Source organism: Bos taurus, chromosome 1 (genome assembly GCF_002263795.3).
Source record: "Bos taurus isolate L1 Dominette 01449 registration number 42190680 breed Hereford chromosome 1, ARS-UCD2.0, whole genome shotgun sequence".
NCBI lineage: Eukaryota > Metazoa > Chordata > Mammalia > Artiodactyla > Bovidae > Bos > Bos taurus.
Genome location: NC_037328.1, coordinates 149,380,656 through 149,401,478, shown reverse-complemented (window position 1 = coordinate 149,401,478; position 20,823 = coordinate 149,380,656). Strand labels below are relative to the sequence as shown.

Below are 20,823 nucleotides of genomic sequence, written 5' to 3'. Positions count from 1 at the left end.
CTGTTTTCTCCATGCTCATGATTCCTTTCGCTTTTTTTCAAGAAGCAGATTAAAGATCAGGACCCAACTGCCTCTTTCTTGGAAGAAAGCATGACAAGCAAGTAAGAACCACCATGTTCTTTTTGGTAGGCAAAAACTGACATGGAGAAAAAACATGAATCTTATTTCACAAAGTTATTTTTATTTGCAACACACTGTGATTCAACCTACGATCAATTTCACTCTCCTGCTATCTGTAAGCTGCATGCTAGGATCACATTTTCTACTTTCTTTTTGAAACCTTCCACTTTAACTAGTTAATAAATCTTGACTAATTAACACCATTAAAGAATTGTTTTAGGAAAAACTGAATGCAGAAGACCATATACTACTTGCATAACAGATATACTATCTGCAATGTATAGTATAATACCATATACTATAATAGTATAGTATAATACCATATACTATCTGAATGCAGAATACCATATACTTCAACTATCTGTATCATAAAATATTAGAACGAAGGGGGTCACTGAAAACAAATCAGTCCAATCCCCTACTTTAAAGTAAAATATTTAAGTCAATTAAAAAAGCAGTTATCCCAATATTCTTAACTCCATGTCTGTTATGCTTTCTACTCAATATTCTTTTCAGATACAAAAGTTTAGTTTCATTTTTCTTTTATCCATTGGCCAATTAAAAAATAATCTTCAAACTAATGATCATTACGTGTTTATTTTTGAAAATTCAAAGAAAGAATTAAGTTCTGAGGTGTGACTTCCTGTAACTTCTTGACTTTCTCCTATTATAAGATATAAACTCCATTTCAAAATACACAAATCAACCTATTTTCTTCTCATAAAGTTACTTAATTTCTTCCCACTTATAAAGGTAATGTAGTCTTTAAGATGCAAACTCCTGAAAACTACAGTTTAGCTTCAGTTCAGATGCTTGAAGCAAAGTCTAGCATGTTTTAAGAAATACTAGTATAGGCCCCTGGAGAAGGAAATGTGTACCCACTCCAGTACTCTTGCCTAGAGAACCCCGGGGACAGAGGAGCCTGACGACTATAGTCCATGGGATCGTAAAGGGTCGGACACAACTGAGTGACTGAACAACAGTAACAGTATAGTTTTACAGCTGATTCCAGGTTGTCATCCAGTTCTCTGGGAGTATGATTTGTTCAGCACTTCAACTCTGAAGAAAAACTATGAAGAGGGATCCAAGGGCATGTAACTAAACTGAAGAGGAATAATGCAACTGAGAAAAATAGAAAAAATAACCAAATTACAGATGAGTGATGGGTTTTCCAGGAGTTCGCTTACAAATTAATTTTCTATTGCAGATCTCAGCCCCTCACTTTTTTTCCCTAAAGAAAGCATCATGTACTACTTATTAATCCCAAGCTTAAAAAAAAAAAAGAAAAGCAAATGCTTTTTAGATTTTCCTGAACTCTATTACTCTATCCACCCCACTCAGACTTGACTTTAGTGTTAATTTCTTTCTTTTTTTTTTCCTTTGGCCACACAGCATGTGGGATCTTGGTTCCCTGACCAAGGATCACACCTGTGCCCCCTGCAGAGTCCTAACCTTACTGGACCACAAGGGAAGTCCCCTAGTGTTAGTTTCACATTCACATTTTCAAACCAAATGTAATTCAGCCCACAGTTTCTTAAAAGGAAATCTTTTCCTAGATGAATGTCAGGAGGCCAAGTTTTCAGTACAATACAATACAATACAGGGCTCTGTATCTGTACTACATCCCAGCTGGACAGCTCTCTCAGCAGTAGTCACCAGATTCTGGTATCCCTTCCCAGTGAAGGGTAACACTTCACCAAGCCACATGAAGTGTCACTGGGCTTAGGACACACCAAACAACATATGAACATATCGTATCAACATAAAGACAATGAGAGCAAATAATCATACTATTCCTTGTCCAATATATACTGTGGAATTCATGATAAAAGATTATGGCTGGAAGCTTCATTTATCATTCCTATCAGGACACACTAGGACAGTTTTGGAAATACAAAGAATCTACATTAGCAGCACAAACTGACGCAACTAATAAACATTAGGGTTCTAAAAAAAATCTTTAATAGTTAAAAATCTCCAATTAACTTTGTGTAATACATGACCAAAAGCCATAGAAATACTTTTCTTCCCCAGAGTTTGTAAGCCAAACACAGATTCTTTTAATAGAAAGGGACACAAATTTAAAACAACTTAAGATCTTTTACTGACAGCCTCAGTGTAACAGTTGGAATGTTAAGACACTTACTCGTATAGAGTTGAACATTTCTGTTTTGGGTTTATGTCCCACAGCTTCTTATTACGGACAACATACTCATTACTATGCTGTTCATACAGAGCTTCAAATTCTTCTATATCCTGCCGAAGGTGATCAGGCACTACAAAGGGGCCCGCAGAACTTAAACTGCGTTTGCTGATAAAACAAACAAACAAATGATTTTCTCGTGAATAATAAACTTCTAGGTGACCCAGAATAACATTTAAATTGGAATAAAGATAGCATATTATTCAACTTTTGGATGCAAACACACACTAGCAGAGAATTTAATGCAGAAAAGTTAACTTTCCACAACTTTAGTCAAGAGATACCTGAGTGCTGAGTAAATTCTTTTATTAATAATTACTTACTCATGCTATCAAGAGTAATTTTTTTAAAAACTTCTGGTTTAGAAAAAAAAATCAATGTTGCATTAATTGTAACATGTTAAAAAGCAAAATGAAAGGTTTTATTACAATGGTGATCAATTTAAGTTAAAGTGAGATTGAGACTGGTAAAAGGTACTTAAAAAAAAATTTTTTTTAAAGAGTGTAAGAGTCTAGCACTCTGCAAAGCTGGAGTACCGTTGAGTGTGGGCTCTAAACTGGACTGCTGGTTTAAACTCTGGCTCTGCTGTGTAGGAGCTTTGTGTCCTTGGGCACAGTCAACTGCACTGTATCTGAGCTTCCTTACGTGTAAAATGCATATAATAGTATTTATCTCCAAGAAAGAAGAATGGATTAGATGAGTTTATATATACATAAAAAGCTCTTAAAACAGTGCCTGCCACATAAGTGCTATCAAAATATAGGCTGCTATTATTTAAACTTAAAACAATTCCCCCAATCAAAGAGTCTGAAAGAGTCCACAAAAATATGCAAAACAACTGTTACTACAACTCATTTAAGAAATGCGGCAGGAAAAATTTGTGGGTCTTTGGTCCATAAAGGAATATGATATAAAAAACTTACTGCTACTTACTAGTTTTATTTCTTGTATCTACCTGTCTCTTAAAAACTCAGTTTCAACAACCAGATCCACTGGAAATTGCTAATACCTAAGGCTGAACCATAATATCACATACAGCCTCCAAAATATCTTCCTAGTAATTATCAACAGGACATTCTCTTCACTAAACATTTTAGAGAGTATTTTCTAGGATTTTCCAACAGTATCCTGCACACAGTAAGTTCTCAACCTTATCAAATGAATGTTATCAACCCTCTGATTTTAATACAGTTTATATCAATTCTTAACACTGACAGCCCACATTATATAAATCAACCACAATGGGTCATATCAGGTTTATAACAGATGCATGTCTTCAGGCAGAGAAGTCAGGGAAATAAAAAAAAAGACAAGTTTAAAGGACACAGATTAATATACCTTTTAAGTTAAAACAAAAGCAAAAATTTTCAGACTGTGCTTACATATGGTCTTCACCTGAAGTGACAGTCTCATTGTTTGGTGTGACTGAAGGTGTTCCAGATCCAACTAACATAGGCTGGTTTAAAAAACAAAAATGACAATGATTTTCCACCTTTACCACTAAAACTGATGAATGCTCATATAAATATGCACAAAAATTGCCAATATATATGACTTATCTAAATTTTCTTGTGAACAGGGACATACAGTAATTAAATTTTCAACAGCCAAAAATAGGCACAAGCTAACATTTAGATAGTTTCTAAAACTCCAAAAAATTTTACACTATCACTGTGGAAACTCTCATTTTAGATAAACTACAGACATATAGTCAAAGATAAAAACAAAAGTTGTACTGGAACTTTTAAGCTACTCTTCAGTTCAGTTCAGTCACTCAGTCGTGTCTGACTCTTTGCCACCCCATGAATTGCAGCACGCCAGGCCTCCCTGTCCATCACCAACTCCCGGAGTTCACTCAGACTCACGTCCATCGAGTTGATGATGCCATCCAGCCATCTCATCCTCTGTCGTCCCCTTTTCCTCCTGCCCCCAATCCCTCCCAGCATCAGAGTCTTTTCCAATGAGTCAACTCTTCGCATGAGGTGGCCAAAGTACTGGAGTTTCAGCTTTAGCATCATTCCTTCCAAAGAAATCCCAGGGCTGATCTCCTTTAGAATGGACTGGTTGGATCTCCTGGCAGTCCAAGGGACTCTCAGGAGTCTTCTCCAACACCACAGTTCAGAAGCATCAGTTCTTCGGCACTCAGCTTTCTTCACAGTCCAACTCTCACATCCATCCATGCATGACCACTGGAAAGACCATAGCCTTGACTAGATGGACCTTTGTTGGCAAAGTAATGTCTCTGCTTTTGAATATGCTATCTAGGTTGGTCATAACTTTCCTTCCAAGCAGTAAGCATCTTTTAATTTCATGGCTGTAGTCACCATCTGCAGTGATTTTGGAGCCCCAGAAAATCAAGTCTGACACTGTTTCCACTGTTTCCCCATCTATTTCCCATGAAGTGATGGGACCGGATGCCATGATCTTCGTTTTCTGAATGTTGAGCTTTAAGCCAACTTTTTCACTCTCCTCTTTCACTTTCATCGAGAGGCTTTTTAGTTCCTCTTCACTTTCTGCCATAAGCTACTCATATGCTGCCCCTAATTTTCAACCCCTGCCTCCCATTTAATCCTGCAAATGTGTGATAGCCATTAAGAACTCACCATAAGACTTAAAAGTAATGCCCCAGTCATCTCACAGGCTTGAAGCAGAGCTTTAGGTGAGTGGAAGGAAGGAGTCTATCCATTCTGAGACTCTGTCATGATGGTTAGTATTTAGCTTTTTTTTTTTTTTTAAGTTTTTATTGAATTTGTTATAATACTGGCTCCTGTTGTTCATGTTCTGGTGTTTTTTGGCCACAAGGCATGTGGGATCTTAGCTGCCCAACCAGGGACTGAATCCTCTCTCCGGGCAATGGAAAGTGAAGGCTTAACCACTGGACCACCAGGGAAGTCTCAGCATTTTTACTTTGAATATTTAGGTAATAATTCCATTAATTAATAATAATATGCATCATGTCTTGTTATACAGATATGACATGAGGGTACAGGGAAGTCAATTTGCCCAAGGTCACAGAGATAATAAAAACAGTAATTAGTAGAACCAAGGTTAAGAACCCAGGTCTGCCTGATCTCAAAGCAGCCCTGCTCACACTGAGGAACAGCCATAAAAAGTGCTACATTACGACAATGATTTCACTAGGAAAAACCTAGAAAATGAAAAGGGTAATAGTCTCTATTAAGAATTACATACAACATGAAACTTAAACTTCCTCAAAATGTAGAAAACTAGCAAAACATCTTTAAAGCCTAGAAAGTCTTTCTCTACCAAGTTCTTCAAAATATCCCAATAACTAGTTAATTCTCGAATTTATAAACTCAATTAAGAATCAACAGAGAAAATACTCCATACCTTTGAATCTTTTGGCTTCTTTTTCTTGCCTTTGTTTTTTATCTTGGTAGAATTAAACTAAAAAGTAAAAAAAAAAAAAATTACTGAACACTCAAATAATAATATTATGAAGCTACCATATATCATAAAGATACCATTTTGATTTTCATAGACTGGTCCTAAGTTGAAGTACATAAAATGTTTACCAAAAATTAACACTTTAGTGTGTTAAGCCCCACTGTTTTGATTTATAATAGAAAATAAGAAAAATGCTAAATGACACCTAATGCTATATAACTAAAATTAATCGTTCCAACTTAATATACTGGTACTCATTTTCAACAAGGTTTATGCCATTTCATGTAATTGATGAGATTCATAAAGTAATTCCAGCTATGTGCTTATCATATTTTAATGATTTTCCTTTACTAACCAAACTAGACATTTTGCACTTGGCCAGACACCAGGGGACCAACAGTGAAATTAGAAGCAGCATCTAACTTCCCATGGGGTCATGTCATCTGTGCTTCCACAGTCAGCCAGATAGGATCTGACTGAACGAAGACAAAATTTTAAGTATAGATAACTTGATCCTAAAAAAATCATTAAACAAGTATGTCTCTGTTCAAAAACTGCCACAAACTACTTAAGGAAGACAGCTCTGGAATTATTTTAACTTTTTAAGCTCAATTATAAGCCACTCAAAGTCCATTTGTTTTCCTTACAGAACAAAACACAATTTTAATCATTACAAGGTAACATTTCATTTTTATGCCATCAGATGACTCAAAAACTCCCTTCCTATGTCTATGATTAACATTCATTAGTTGTGAAAATTTATGGACACTGTCTAATTTAAGCTGCAGTGTGCTGACTGTTGTTCCAAGAGGAAGACTGGGATTACCCTTTCTAAGAAAATTGCCATGTTCCCCCGAAGTCCTCCAGATGTGGTTCTGGAGTGCCTCCTGGGATACAAAAAAACATTGGGTCCTCCTCTCCTCCTCTGGCTGACACAAATTAGAATATGACATTGAAAATGACGGGATAACTTACTGGCACGTCACCACTGTCCTGTTTCCTTAATACAGTGCAGCGGCTGTCTGTTAGAAGATACAGATGGTTTTGTAAGGAAACGAAAGGTTTACACTGCAGTACGATACACGAAGTCCTTAAAGAAAACCACCCCAGATACTACTAACATCCACTACATCCTACTCCTTATGTGGCTTTGACGCAGTTCAGTTTAGAAACCAAGAGCAAAATGGCTGACTCAGTGGAAAACCAACTACTAAGAATCACAAAATTTCAATCTAACTTAGTACAACTTGACTTTTTTCTAGATACCAAACTCTATGCATGCTAGGTGCTCGGAATACAGAAATGTATAGAGAAGTCCCTGCCATCAATAAGCTCATGTTCTGCAAACTACACAAGAGAGGCAAACACCACAGCGCAGTGTGCTAAAGGCCACAGTAAATGCAGTGAAACAAAGCTGACAGAAGAATGAAGTCTTCAAGGGGAACAGCCCAAGGAAGGGTCAGGGAGGGCTGTTGGGAACAGAGGACTTCGGATGAGCAAGCAAGAGGCTGGGATGTGAGCAGGGACAGCACAAGGCAGGTTTGGGCACAGCAGGAAGTGAGGTGTACATTCTGCGGGGAGAAGGGAGCACACTACTGAGCCCAGACAGACACTGACTTCAACCTGCAGGCAAAAGAAGTGTTTCCCCAACAGAATACTTAAAGAGGATCAGACAGATGTTCTAGAAGAGTCAGCAGAAGCAGTGTGAGAGAAAGGTTTGGAGTGGGAGGGTCAGAGGCATGGAGACCTGTTAGAGACTACTGAGATCATAGAAAGGTTATTAAGATCCTGGCCTAGGGAAATGGAGATGGACAGGGAAGGGCAGATCAAGAATACAGCTTACTTGACTTGACAACAAACTAGATAAAAGGGGTAAAAGGCAAGAGGAAGGGTCGAGACCAATTTCAGCATTTCCTGCTTGAAAACAATACATAAAGCATTATTATCTGGGATAAATCTCATGCGGCTTAAACCATTCCAAGAGAGAATTTGCACACGGGATCCAAGAGAGAGTTTGGGTCTCCCAATTATCACAGCTCTGGTGATGTTATTGAGCACTGTTAATTTATAAGATCAGTGGATTTTGAAAAGTTTTTAACCAATGTAATTGTTCCTTTAAATGAAAGGAGATAAAATTGAAAATGTTGGGGTAAGGATGAGAGGCAGAGGTAGTGAACTTGAAAATCTGCTGGCTGGTCATTTGGTTGGTGGCTTGCAACCCTATGACTGAGAGCAGAGAAACTGTCACAGCTGGATGGATTGGGTATTTCAGGCACAGAACACAAGAACCAGAGAAAATGCACAATGTAAGGGAATTGTGTCCTTTAGAATTGTCCTGTGCGATCCAAACATGCATCAAGTTTTGTAAGCTCAGTCCCAGAAAAGCATTTTATTCCCAGCAGGAGCAGGCTGAGTGCAATCAATCCAGGATATCAAGAAGCATGTTACCCCCAGTCATGAAGCAGTGTCCCTGGAAAATAAAGCCACCTATATCTGAGTGTGCTCTCTAAGAACCACAACAAAAGTAAGCTTTCAGTTCCTTATACTGTATCTGAATTTCATAATGTGTAACTCTTTAGTACAAGGCCAAAACCTTTTCACGTACCCTTTAAAACAAACAGCATGAAATTTGAAAGTCTAACTCCTGGCAATACATAAAGCAGACGTCTGATGAGAAGGGAAAAGGAAGAAGGCAGGGAGAGACAGTATCCTAAGAGATATATGTAGTACCAAAGATAACAAATTTAAATTCCGAATTGAAGAACGTGTCTCATTCTGGATGCCAACTGTCAAATCCACTTCCGTGTTCACAGCCGGGCGTGGAACTCTACCCCTGCACCAAGAATTTCCTCTTCCCGAGGAGCGGAACCCCTCAGCACTTTTCCTGGCCCTCTCTTCTCCCATATTACAGTTACCTGTATATTCATTTTACTCCTTTTTCTAAACATAAGGTCCTGAGGGCAAGGACCAGCGTAAGCATTTCTGAGTTCCCTGTTATCACACCTAGCACAAGGTGTTGAAGCAGCAGTAAAAGATTTCTGATGAACTGAGTTAGGGGTGTAGCTGGGCCACAGCCTCCTTTTCTGATTCCCAGCTCTAGGCTCTTCCCACCACAGCAGATATGTTATCTGTTCTAGATTCTGCAAACACTGCCTCCTTCTGCAGGCCAATGTTTCCTTGAATGCTACAAATCAAACCATTTCCTAAGAAACTCCATCCCTTTAATATATATATAACCTTTGTCATGACAACTGTCAAAACACCTACAATGAGAACAGTCCATGTAACGTATCCATCTGAGTGTCTTGACAACACTGAGATCCATAGAGTAAAAGGGCTTTAGTATATGAAAAAAATCACTGTTCTTAATACTAACTTCCCCAAATAAGCCAGATGTAGCATAATGATTTTCATTATTTTCTTTGTTAAGTATCTAAGTAAGCTATATCTTTTGAAGACTTTTTCCTTAGACACAAATCGAAACTGTCCACATACCCATTATATCAAAGAACTCGTCCAAGGCATTATGCAGTGCTGGGAACTTGTCTCTGTGTTCTTCTAGCAGCCATATTAAACACCGCGCTTCCTTCAGTGATGTAGGCTCATAGAAATAATCAAGTTGCTTTCCTTCTATAGAGCCTAGCTTATGACCGTATTTCTCATTCCAGAGAAAAGTCATGATGCTAAAATCAAGCTCCTTAAGAGGAGCCCCATAACGAGAAAAGAAAGGTCCTGTGGCATCTAAGCCTATAATAAAAACAAAACCCAAGTCAGAAGAAGGGAGGATTATTTGCTATAAAATTATATTCAGTTTCACATCTTGGAAAGCAGTTCTATTATAGTTTGCTTACATTTTCAGTGAAAACATTTAAACACTTGAGAATAAACTTATTCAAGCTATTATGGATTTCAGAAATACCATTTCACATGAATATGCTAAATACAGTAATTCTTACCTATTAGTTGAAAAAGGTGGGCCAAAGGCTTCTATTATTCTATTTTTTTTTAATAATTGCATTGATCACATTTATTTTATACTCATCTTTTAAACTTATTCAGTTGCATTTTCATTGTATATATAACTCAACAGACACATAATTTTATAGGTTATTTGCAAAAAGTGAGCTTATGTCCATACCCTTTCTTAGAGATTAAAAAAAAAAAAGCACATAAGGAATGAACATGGGATGAGGAGCTGCCTCCAATGATTACACAACAATTTAGCTATGTGGCAGCCACTATAGTACTCTAATATCTGGGAAAGCAGAGGTCAGAAAGATGAGAGAACGACCCACAAAGAAGAAACTGAATGTCTTTCCATCAGTTTCTATGGCTTGAGAGCAGTCCTAAAGAGATTCATATTCACATGAATATGCTAAATACAGTAATTCTTACCTATTAGTTGAAAAAGGTGGGCCAAAGGCTTCTATTATTCTAGCTATTTTTATTAGACTTAGGAAAAGAAGGAATTTTTTAGTATTTATTCTTATTTATTTGGCTGTGCTGAGTCTTAGTTATGGCATGAGGGATCTAGTTTCCTGACCAGGAATTGAACCTAGGAGCATGGAGTCTTCACCACTGGACCACCAGGCAAGGCCCAGAAAAGGAATTTTTAAAGGCGTTAAATTCCTTTAAAAATACAACAGTAACTTTTCACTACTTCATAATGATTTTCATTCAAATTAGTACAAGCTAGCTAGATTTTACAATGCTTTTCTACGTATATTCTATAATAACAAAACATCAATGATATATGGAACTTCCCAAATGCCTTTAAAACAAAAAATGGGTGAACTCTTCATCCAACACCTTCAAGAATGCACCTTATCCCCTCGAACACCGTGGCCCCTTACCCTCCTCATGAGAATTTCAGGTGGTCACTATTCTCAATCTTCCTCCCGCTTCGACAACTCCAGAGAAAGGGGTGGCTGCACCCTCAGGCACTACTACTGAAAGGAGGTGAGCCCCTGCTGCGTGCTAACACAGCCACCAAAAGCAAGGACTGGCTCTGCTCTCTCCCCCTACGTCTCTAACACTGGACGGGTCACAGGCTTTCAGTCTGCAAATGAAGCAGAGACTGCCAAGTCAAAACTACCCGAGACGGCTGAGCCTTCCAGTCGCAACAGCTTTGCAGAGGTCATGTTACATATCAGTGTATTTAAACACGAGAATCAGCGACCATGTAAAATACACACATGATACAAGGTTTAAGGGAATCACGGATGAAGAAATACCACATTCAAATCTCCAAATAGAGCTCACATCAGAGCATGTGCTCAATAAGAGGAAGGCAGCAGATCACACCTAGTACTGAAATGTTAACCCCGCTCCTGCCCAATTTAAATTAATCTTTGTTAAATAAAGCAAATTAAAGTAAGAAATATAAAAAATTTTATCATTTCCTTGTCTGTTTAGTAGACACTAATGGCAGCATCACTTAGGATAGTTTTATGGGGCCAGGAACCCATGGAGACACATGTCCACAGCAGCAACATTAGTTACCAACCACACCGAGTACTGCCACCTCGCTCTGTCTCCACTGACAGACACTTAGTAGTATATTCTCTGAAACCCTAGTGTTCCATCAGCTCCCGTCTCTAAGGCAGGTCAGGCCAGCAATCTCTACAGGCCGCTGCTACGGCTCCTGCTAGCCTTTTACCCAACAGCTGCCGACTGAACCGTCTACTGGGTTAGGAAGTGGCCACCTCGGTCACCGGGACAAACAAGGCCATGGTGGATGCTCAAGGACCCCATCCTCTAGGGTCAGTCGGCAGCTTTCTCTACCGCTGCATTCCATGGTCCCTGAGTAGGTCTGGTAAAGAGCCTGCTCGAAGGTTCTTCCTCAACCAAACTAGGAAAATCAGGACAGAGCACCAGAGTTTTATGACCCTGTGATTCACACTGCTGAAGGTCAGCCCCAGGACATTTCTCTTGATCCTTAGATACAGATCTGCCATAGGCATCCTAACCAATCATCCATAGCTCCATCCCACTCTCCCCTCCAAACTCTTCACAACCCCAGAGGGCACCCCTGTGCAGCTGACTCCAAGGGGTGCTATTCACCCAGGGGAGTGCCTAGTAGTCACAAAATTAACACACTGACAATAGTTGAGCATAACACAGGACTGGACTTTCTTACTGACTGGACTTTGCTGTGTTGACATATTTCACAAAAGCACAAGGTAACCTTTCTATACAAAGAAAGTGAAGTCGCTCAGTCATGTCCAACTCTTTGCAACCCCATGGACTGTAGCCTAACAGGTTCCTCTGTCCATGGGATTTTCCAGGCAAGAATACTGGAGTAGGTTGCCATTTCCTTCTCTAGGAGATGTTCCCGACCCAGGGACTGAACCTGGATCTCCCGCACTGTAGGCAGACACTTTACCAGGAAAAGTGTCACCAGGAAAGTCAACCTATCTATAAGGTAACCTAAAAATTGTGAACTTCAGGAAACAGTATTTTTTAACCATACAAATTTGTAGTTCTACATTTTAAAAAGTCATAAATGATAGTAAAAAGAAGAAGGATTCAGAAGTCTGTATTTATCCTCCTACGAAACTGCATCTCTACAATTAAGAGACATACCAAAGCTATTCAGTTTCTGGATCCAGGTGGCTAGTTTTGGGTCCACTTCTTTAAGCTCACTCAAAACATGCAGAAATACCCTTGTCTTTACTCTATTCTTTTCTTGGATCAAATGACGAATGACATAGTCCACTGCTTCATTCAGGAAATTTCTGCTAGAAAAACACGTTGTGTAGTCTTCTGTGGTTAAAACCTTCCAAGAAAGCAATTCTTTGAGAAGCTTGGAAGTATTCAGTATCCCGGACTTAATCTTGTCAGCGTACTGCTTTATGCACTGCAGAATTCTGTCATCAAGGAACTGGCAACTTTGGACATGGTTGATAGTTTCTAAGGATGAATAACAGTGGTCAGTAAAAAGGAGAAAGAGGACCAATTTGCAAAAACATGAACTCTGAAAAATTTAACCTAACATTGTGTGTGAAAGTGAAGTTAAAGTGCTAGTTACTCAGTTGTATCTTACTCTTTGAGACCCTGTGGACTGTAGCCTTGCTAGGGTCCTCTATCCATGATATTCTCTGGCAAGAATACCAGATTATGTAGCCGTTCCCTTCCCCAGGGGATACTCCCAACCCAAGGATCAAACCCCCATCTCCTGCGTTGCTGGCAAATTCTTTACTGTCTGGGCCACTAGGGAATTACATAGCAATATAATCTGTGACTCAGATGTATTCTTTATGTTGTTTTAAATAACCTAAGAACTTTTAAATTAGATATATAAAGTATTTAACTTTAAAAGTGCCTTTAAAAGACATGAAACTTCACAGTAAATCAAACATATCAAGTATCTTATTTCCTTCACTGGTACCACTCATGTAGTATCTAAAAACTTAGTTCCTCTAAAATAAGGTTACTTTCCTCAACAATCTTAACTGAGCCTTATCGACTACTCAGATTTTACATTGAATAAATATGTTTCAGGCATGAATGTAAAGCTTTTTTTTTTCCCCTGGAGTTGAAGGGATCATTGCTTCAAGTATAAAAACAATATTTGGTTGAATTTGGATAAATGTGTTATCTATCTTACTGTTGAATCCTCAATCATAGACCTGTGGAGTTACTGATCGCAGTATCTCAAAAGTGCATCTTCCTGCCCAGGCATTTCCCCCCCAAAGTGGTCATTTAACCTCTTGACGCTAATACAGTAAATAAACATACAAATACAAAAAATATATAAAGTAAATGATGTTCCCTAAAATTTTTTTTCAGTAGAAAAGACAGTTCTGATTGATTTCTGAAACATTAATGGAATAACCAGTCAATCCTAAAGGAAATCAAATCTGAATATTCATTAGAAGGATTGATGCTGAAAACTCTAATACTCTGGCCACCTGATGCAAAGAGCCGACTCTTTGGAAAAGACCCTGATGCTGGGAATGATTGAGGGCAGGAGGAGAAGCAGGTGACAGAGGATGAGACGGTTGGATGGCATCACTGACTCAATGGACGTGAGTCTGAGCAAACTCTGGGAGACAGTAAAGGACAGGGAAGCCTGGTATGCTGCAGTTCATGGGGGTGCAAAGAGTTACACATGACTTAATGACTAAACCACAACAAGATGAAAAACAAAAACATCAAGAGGAAATATTAATGCTGGCAACAGTCATCAGAGTAGAAAATGAGAATAATTTAACTCAAAACTGAAAGGAGTCCTGGGGATATAGTGCACAGTACAATGACTATAGTTAATAATACTGTTTCATGTATTTGCATGTAGACCTTGAAAGTTCTCATCATGAAAAAAAAATTCTGTATGTATGGTGGTGGATGTTAACTGGATTTATTGTGGTAATCATTTTGCAATATATAGAAATATCAAATCATTATGTTGTACACCTGAAACCATACATTAAAAAAACACAAAACTTGAAAGTAAATGTGTCCACAGGGACAGTAAATCACTGAGACTGCTCCCATGTTGATCAGGGAATGCTGATAAGATGAGCATAAAACACGAAGTAATCTCTCTGGCATCTCATATGAACTGCTTCTCTATGTGAAGCAGCATACTTCAGATAATCAGTGGCTAATTTACAGTTCAAACATATGTGTGGAATTTGAAATACTATTTTCACGTTCACTTTGGAGATAAGGGAACTGAGACAATTTGCCCTAAGTGGCAGCAAAGTGTTTTCAATCCCTGTATATTACTTATAAATTCAACGTTCCTTACACCACTCCCCTCCCCATCTCAGGGTAATCAAAAGATGGTGATAGTATTAAAATACCAAGGGAAATCTAAATTTCAATTCAATTTAACTATTAACATAAAGCCCAACAAGATGAATATTTGTATACACACTTTTAAGCAAGAATATATGATTCTCATCACGCATCAGACTCCCAGCATACCTCTCTGCTCTTCAGTTTTTGGTGGGTTACTTTCCCTTAAGTCCTCTTCCAGTCTTTCTTGTGCTAATTTTTTTGCTTCCTTTTTTTGGAGCTTTCGCTTCAATTTTTTGTCTTCTTTCAGCCTCAACTTCTCTAGGCTGATAAATAATTATAATTAATGACAATTCACCTTTGTTATGAACTCAATCAACTACTTTCCTTTGCCTATTGTAGAAGCCATTTTCCAAACAATAAACTAGAAGTTTTCTTTTTTAGTTAGAACTTGGGACTACATCCTCTGTTCAATATCAAAAACTTTTGACACATGGTCAATTCAATCAAAACAAGTGTACTTGTTTCATAAAAACAAGAACATCAATGACTAAGTGATTTCTAATTAAGGATGCATATATAGATCATACACATATTATCCCCATGTATAGAAGATACCATTAGAGTAAAGAGGAATAGTAAAAAATTACTATGCAAGTTAATACATGTAAATACTCATTTGCACAGTAAAATATCATTTTCATAACCCAATAATGATCCATAAGACTCAAATTTGGTCAATATGGCTACAAGAAATTCTCTTCAACAAATAATTCATCTTTTCTTTTGCTTTTTCTTGGTCACCAATGATAAAAAAAATAACTTCTTAAAACGGAAAACAAAAAGCAGGGCAAAAAAGAAAAGAAAAAAGGATTGAATTATTTGAACAAGAAGATAACAGAAAAGTGATTAATTTTGACAGTTCATTGAGTATTTCAGGGTGAGAGAGAGTCACTGGTTCAAATGTTTGCTGAAGAGAACAAAAGGAAAGACGTTTTTGGAATTAAAGTATAAACAGCTGAGAGCTAAGTATGTAATTTTTATCCAAATGCCAAATCTACTGAACATGTCATTTCACAGTTCAAATGTCATAATTTTACTTATAAATTCAATCACTAAATAATGCTTCTTATTCAAGTTTTTAGCATTTAACTATTCAAGGTTGTCTTGAAAGTTATAAATACCTATAAAATTCACTTCAAAACTACTTATTTGGATATGTGTGCTGAGCCAATTTTTAAAACAGCATTATTTAGAAATGTGTGTTTAATAGAATCATATTCTAATGGACATTATTAATCTGATTATTAAAAATCTTACCTAGAACATTTCTGTTTCAGAATAGGTCTTGGAGGAACCTTTTCTTTAATGACCTTGTGTTCAAACTTTAAATAAAACAGAGACATCTAAAATTTGTCTCATGCTCCCACGACATTAAGCATAAAATCACAAGTTTAATACGCATTTCAAAAGCATAGTCAACATCCAAATTGATAGAGAACAGTAATGATACTCTGACCCAAACAAAAGCCCAGAACACTTTAGCAACACAATTTACTGAAAAGAAGAACAAGAGAGTACACACAGTTAAAGAAGGTTGAAAAAAATTAAGAGTAAGCAGATCAAATGAATGACAGATGTCATTAAAACAACCCACTCCTATAGCTCCCACATAGTGCAGCTCAAGACCCTCCCTCCCTCCCTAAGATCCCCCACCTTGTCAATACCAAAAAGTTTACTGGAAATTTAAAAAACAAGGTTATCAAAAGGAGTAAAATCAGTAAAACTGAAATGCAAAAAACCTCCTTTGCCTTTTAGGAGACAAAAGAACACTAGAATCCTTAATTGCAAAGAATCATTCTTTAAAAAAAAAAAAAGAGAAGCAGCATTCTTACATCCTATTATTTCCTATAATTTCTTATATTAAGTAACTATTTCGTTCCTGGAAAATGCAAGATCCAAATAGTTTAAGTTCTATAAATTTACGTCTCATATTTTATAAGGTATAAGCATTTTGGTTATCTATTTAATGAGATTTCCCCAGTGTCTACTTACTTCACATTTAACTTGACCACCACTGCTGAAGATGATAATCTTTGAAATGATTCCTTCACAATCAGGAGTAAGACAGATTCCTTGCAGAAAATCCTATTTGATTTAAAAATGGGAGCGGGGAGAGGGGTTACATCTTGGCATAAATGTACACATGTATGCCATTTTAACCAAGGAACAGTCAAAATATGATCTAAAACCTTCTTCAGGAGGCACTGCAAAGTCCCTTCTCACTGTCATCTGATTTCCAGAGCATCCAGCTGCAGGGCTGTCCGCCTGACTTGCTTGGTCATGTAAGGTGAGCTGCCCTGACGTGTGCTACCATCCACACCAAAGCTTTAAGAAACACTGAGTGGACTGGCCACTGCTCTTTCCTCTAGATCACAAGAACATGTCCCAGTCACTCTTCAACCTCAATTAAGTTAGAAACAAAGTCCAAAAAAAACAAAAAAAAACAAAAAAAGAAACAAAGTCCACAGCCCCACAGACCAGAGCTGCCATTGCCCAATCCTGGACAACAACTGCAAAACTGCAAGACAAGTAATGGAAGCAAGAAACAAGCCTTTCTTACTTTAAGTCATGAGACATTCGAGTTACTTCAAGGCACCCTAGTGAAAGCTAATATACCGAGGGTACTTCCACTCAGGGGAATGGTTAGGACCACTAAGGGCATGGGTATAGCTGGTGGTGGTAGTGGCAATTTTGTCCAACTCTTTGTGACCCCATGGACTGTAGCCCACCAGGCTCCCCTGTCCCTGGGATTCTCCAGGCAAGAATACTGGAGTAGGTTGCCATGCCCTTCTCCAGAGGATCTGCCCGACCCAGGGATCGAACCCGGGTCTCCTGCATTGCAGGTGGATTCTTTGCCGTCTGAGCTACAGCGCCACCGCCCTGAGGGTATAGCTAGAGAAGCTCAACTGAAGTGAGACAAAGACAGCACGAGCGACTCAACGGCAACAGTTATTTGGTCACATCATCACACCTCTAGATAACAACAGGAAAATGTGTAAAATATGAGAATTTATTTTTACTAGACTTGAATATTACTTCTGCTAACATTCACCTAGCACAACCACCTTATTCTTTTCTCAAGAGGCTAAAAGTAGTGTAGAATAAGGTTATTTTTTTTAAGTCCATAGTTTATATGAATAAGAAACAAAGTCTATGAATGAAGATTATTAAACTATGACTGCTCTCAAAGTATATCTGGCTAATGGTAATTAACATAGTTATCTCACTAATTAAGAGAAACTCCAACCAAATATGGCAGCACAAAATTTAAGTTGATTTCTTAATACAAATTATCTCAAACTTTTTTAGGAAATAAAAAATTTGAGGCCCTAATTCTACATCATAACATGAAATAATTTATTTCTGATCATACATTCCCAACATAAAAGGGGGCGGTTCAACAATTTATTAAAAGCCTCTATGGTTATTGCCTTTACACTTGTATAAATGAAAAACAAAAACTTTGTACTTTATCATTAAAACTTTTAATACCTTCTAATTATGTCTCACACAGAGAAATTCATATTCACTTAAGACTTTTCTTGAAGATTCTCGGGGAAGAAAAATCAATATACAATAAGCATACTAAAAAATCCAGAAAATCTTGTTAGTCTTACCTTGTCAATTTTATCATTGAAGGTTGTTGTTTTTAACTTCTTCCAGCAGTTCATGTGAAATTCTATTTTACAATACTGGCAACAGCTGATCCGTATAAAACCCTGGAGTTTTAAAACAATTTTTAATTCACATCTTAAAAATGTCTACATACACACTTTCACATCCACAACACATAATAAGATAGAGACGTGTTTGCATTCACCTGGCAGACATAACTAGATGTCACATTTCCTCCCAGGGAGTACAGTAGTTCCATACCCCAGACTGCCTAGCGCTGAAAACACTGAGCTTGACTGACATTCATTTCCACAATTTACAGTTGTGTATTCCTTTGAAAGTGAAAGTGTTAGTCGCTCAGCTGTGCCCGACTCTTTGTGACCCCATGGACTGCAGCCCACCAGGCTCCTCTGTGCATGGGGGTGTTCCAGGAGAGGATACTGGAGTGGTTTACAAAATATCAAATACTTTATAAACTTTATTTCATCTGAACTACTAACCAGGGCAGCAGGCAGCTTCTATTTTCTTGAATAAACTAAGGTGCAGTGTTCTATTCACTCAATTAACTGCCAGACTCAGTCTCAGATTTAGGTTAGGGGTTATTCAGTGATCAGATTGGTTCCTAGATTTCAATTCTTCAGATTCCTGGATTCAAATTAAATAAGAAACTAGAACTGCAGCAAATCAGGGTAATTACCTCACAGTGCTTCCTGTGCTCCTAAGGAGCAGGCAGTTACACGAAGTGGTGGCTAGAAGGCGGAAATGGACTTAGCTAGCCTGCCTTCTCAGGTCACCACCACTGCCCTCGGTGTTTATGTCAACGACTCTGGGTCCCCAAGTGAGGTGCTGCAGACTGAAGTCAGGGGAGGAGGCAGACAAGAGGATGTGAAGCTACCAGCAAGTCAGAGAACTTGGGGGGCTCCAACTAAAGAATTTGTTCTGAAACCATTTTCAGGCACAATTCAGCAAGTTCATGTCCCGGTATACCCTCATTCTGTACCTTAAAGTCTGGATCAGTTATATATATCTGGATTTTGGAATATCCATGGCACTTCTGATAGCAACAAGTGGCATCCGGCACTGGAGGGAACCTGCATTCTTCAACAAATTTCTCTAACAGCATCTACAACAAAAGTAAACAAAAATGATATGACAACACTAATTCATCAATCAAATTCTTTCAATAATCTCTTGCCATTAAAATATTTTCAGCACACAAAGGACCAAATGCCTTTTAGCCAAGAAACTACATACAACTTATAAAGTTTTTCCTCCTGGAGAGAGGCTGATACAGAGACATGCTGAGAAAAGAATGGAAGAAAAGGACTGAACAAAAAATTTTCAGAATTTCAGACTGAATCAAAACCTTATCCTTTGTTGTAATCCTCAAACCTCATTTTACAATACATACCTCTTAAAAACCTCCTTTAAGCATTCAGAGGCGCCTAATGAGGTAGAATTAGCCTTAGGACTCCACTTTCTGCCCAGGGTCACTTCACCTGGGACATCCTCCCACCCCTACTGACATTCCTCCTCCTCCCTGAACCCCGGAACTTGTGCTTGCCCATCCCCTGAAGAGTTACACCACTGCCACCGAAGTCCCCGACACTCATGCCAGGCTTCCCAGGATGGTTCACTGTTATCAGTATCAATAGTTCCAATGCCTCCATCCCAGTCCAGAATAAAGAGAGGAAAATCCAACAGTCCCTCTGTTTTATTTCTTATAACAGTTTTGTTCATATATAATTCATGTACCATACAATTCATGCACTTAAAGTGTATAGTTCAGTGGTTTGTTAGTATATTCGGAGTCATGTAACCATCACCATAGCCTAAATTTAAAACATTTTCACCACTCAACAAGAAATCCCATACCCATGAGTAATCCCTCATCTTTCCTCAGTCCCCTATCCCCTGACAATCACTAATATACTATCTGCCTTCAAATATAGATTTTCCTATTGTGAGCACTTCATTGGAGGTCCAGTTGTTAACACTCTGTGTGATTCCATTGCAGGGGGCACAGGTTCGATCCCTGGTTGGGCAACTAAGATCCCACATGCTACATGGTGTAGCCCCCAAAGAAAAAAGTCCTACTGTGGAGATTCCAGATAAACAGAATCACACAGTATCTGGCATTTCGTACCTGGATTCTTTCACTCAGTGTAACATTTTCAAGGTTCATCTATGTTGTAGCATGTATCATTACTTCACTCCTTTTTATGGCCAAATGTGTTACATGGATACACCACATTTTATTTAACCATTCATCAGCTAATAGCCTTTGAGTTCTTTCCACTTTTTGACTATTTTTAATAATGCTACTATGAACATTTATGTTTAAGTTTTCGGGAGAACTTATGTATTCCTGTCTCTGAGTATATTTAGGACTGAAACTGCTCAGCCATTTGGTAACTCTATCTTTAACCAATGAAGAACTGCCAGACTGTTTTCCAAAGCAGCTCCACCATTTTAAATTTTATAGCAATGTATGGGGGTTCTGATTTCTCCACATCCTTGCCAACACTTGTATTGTCTTTTTGATTACAGCCACCCTAATGGGTGTGAAATGGTACCCTGTTCTCATTTGCATTTCTCTGATGGCTAATTGTTGAAAACACTTTGCACATTTATCATCTATTTATACAAGCTGTTGGCAGATACTCCTA

At 38.1% G+C, this 20,823-nt stretch overlaps 1 protein-coding gene across 14 annotated transcripts in view; it reads right to left on the bottom strand.

Annotated features, from left to right (window-relative positions):
- The window catches only part of TTC3 (tetratricopeptide repeat domain 3), a 119,783-nt gene that overhangs the window by 36,343 nt on the left and 62,617 nt on the right, over nt 1-20,823 (bottom strand). For 13 of the 14 annotated variants that reach the window (XM_005202056.5, XM_005202060.3, XM_005202058.5 and 10 more), the window contains 11 exon segments: nt 19,155-19,277; nt 18,157-18,258; nt 16,532-16,624; nt 15,797-15,861; nt 14,666-14,802; nt 12,317-12,643; nt 9,227-9,478; nt 6,707-6,753; nt 5,675-5,731; nt 3,706-3,779; nt 2,267-2,431 (listed from right to left, as the gene is read on the bottom strand). In XM_005202056.5, the coding sequence (XP_005202113.1) occupies nt 2,267-2,431; nt 3,706-3,779; nt 5,675-5,731; nt 6,707-6,753; nt 9,227-9,478; nt 12,317-12,643; nt 14,666-14,802; nt 15,797-15,861; nt 16,532-16,624; nt 18,157-18,258; nt 19,155-19,277 (1,442 nt within the window). 14 annotated transcript variants of the gene reach the window in all.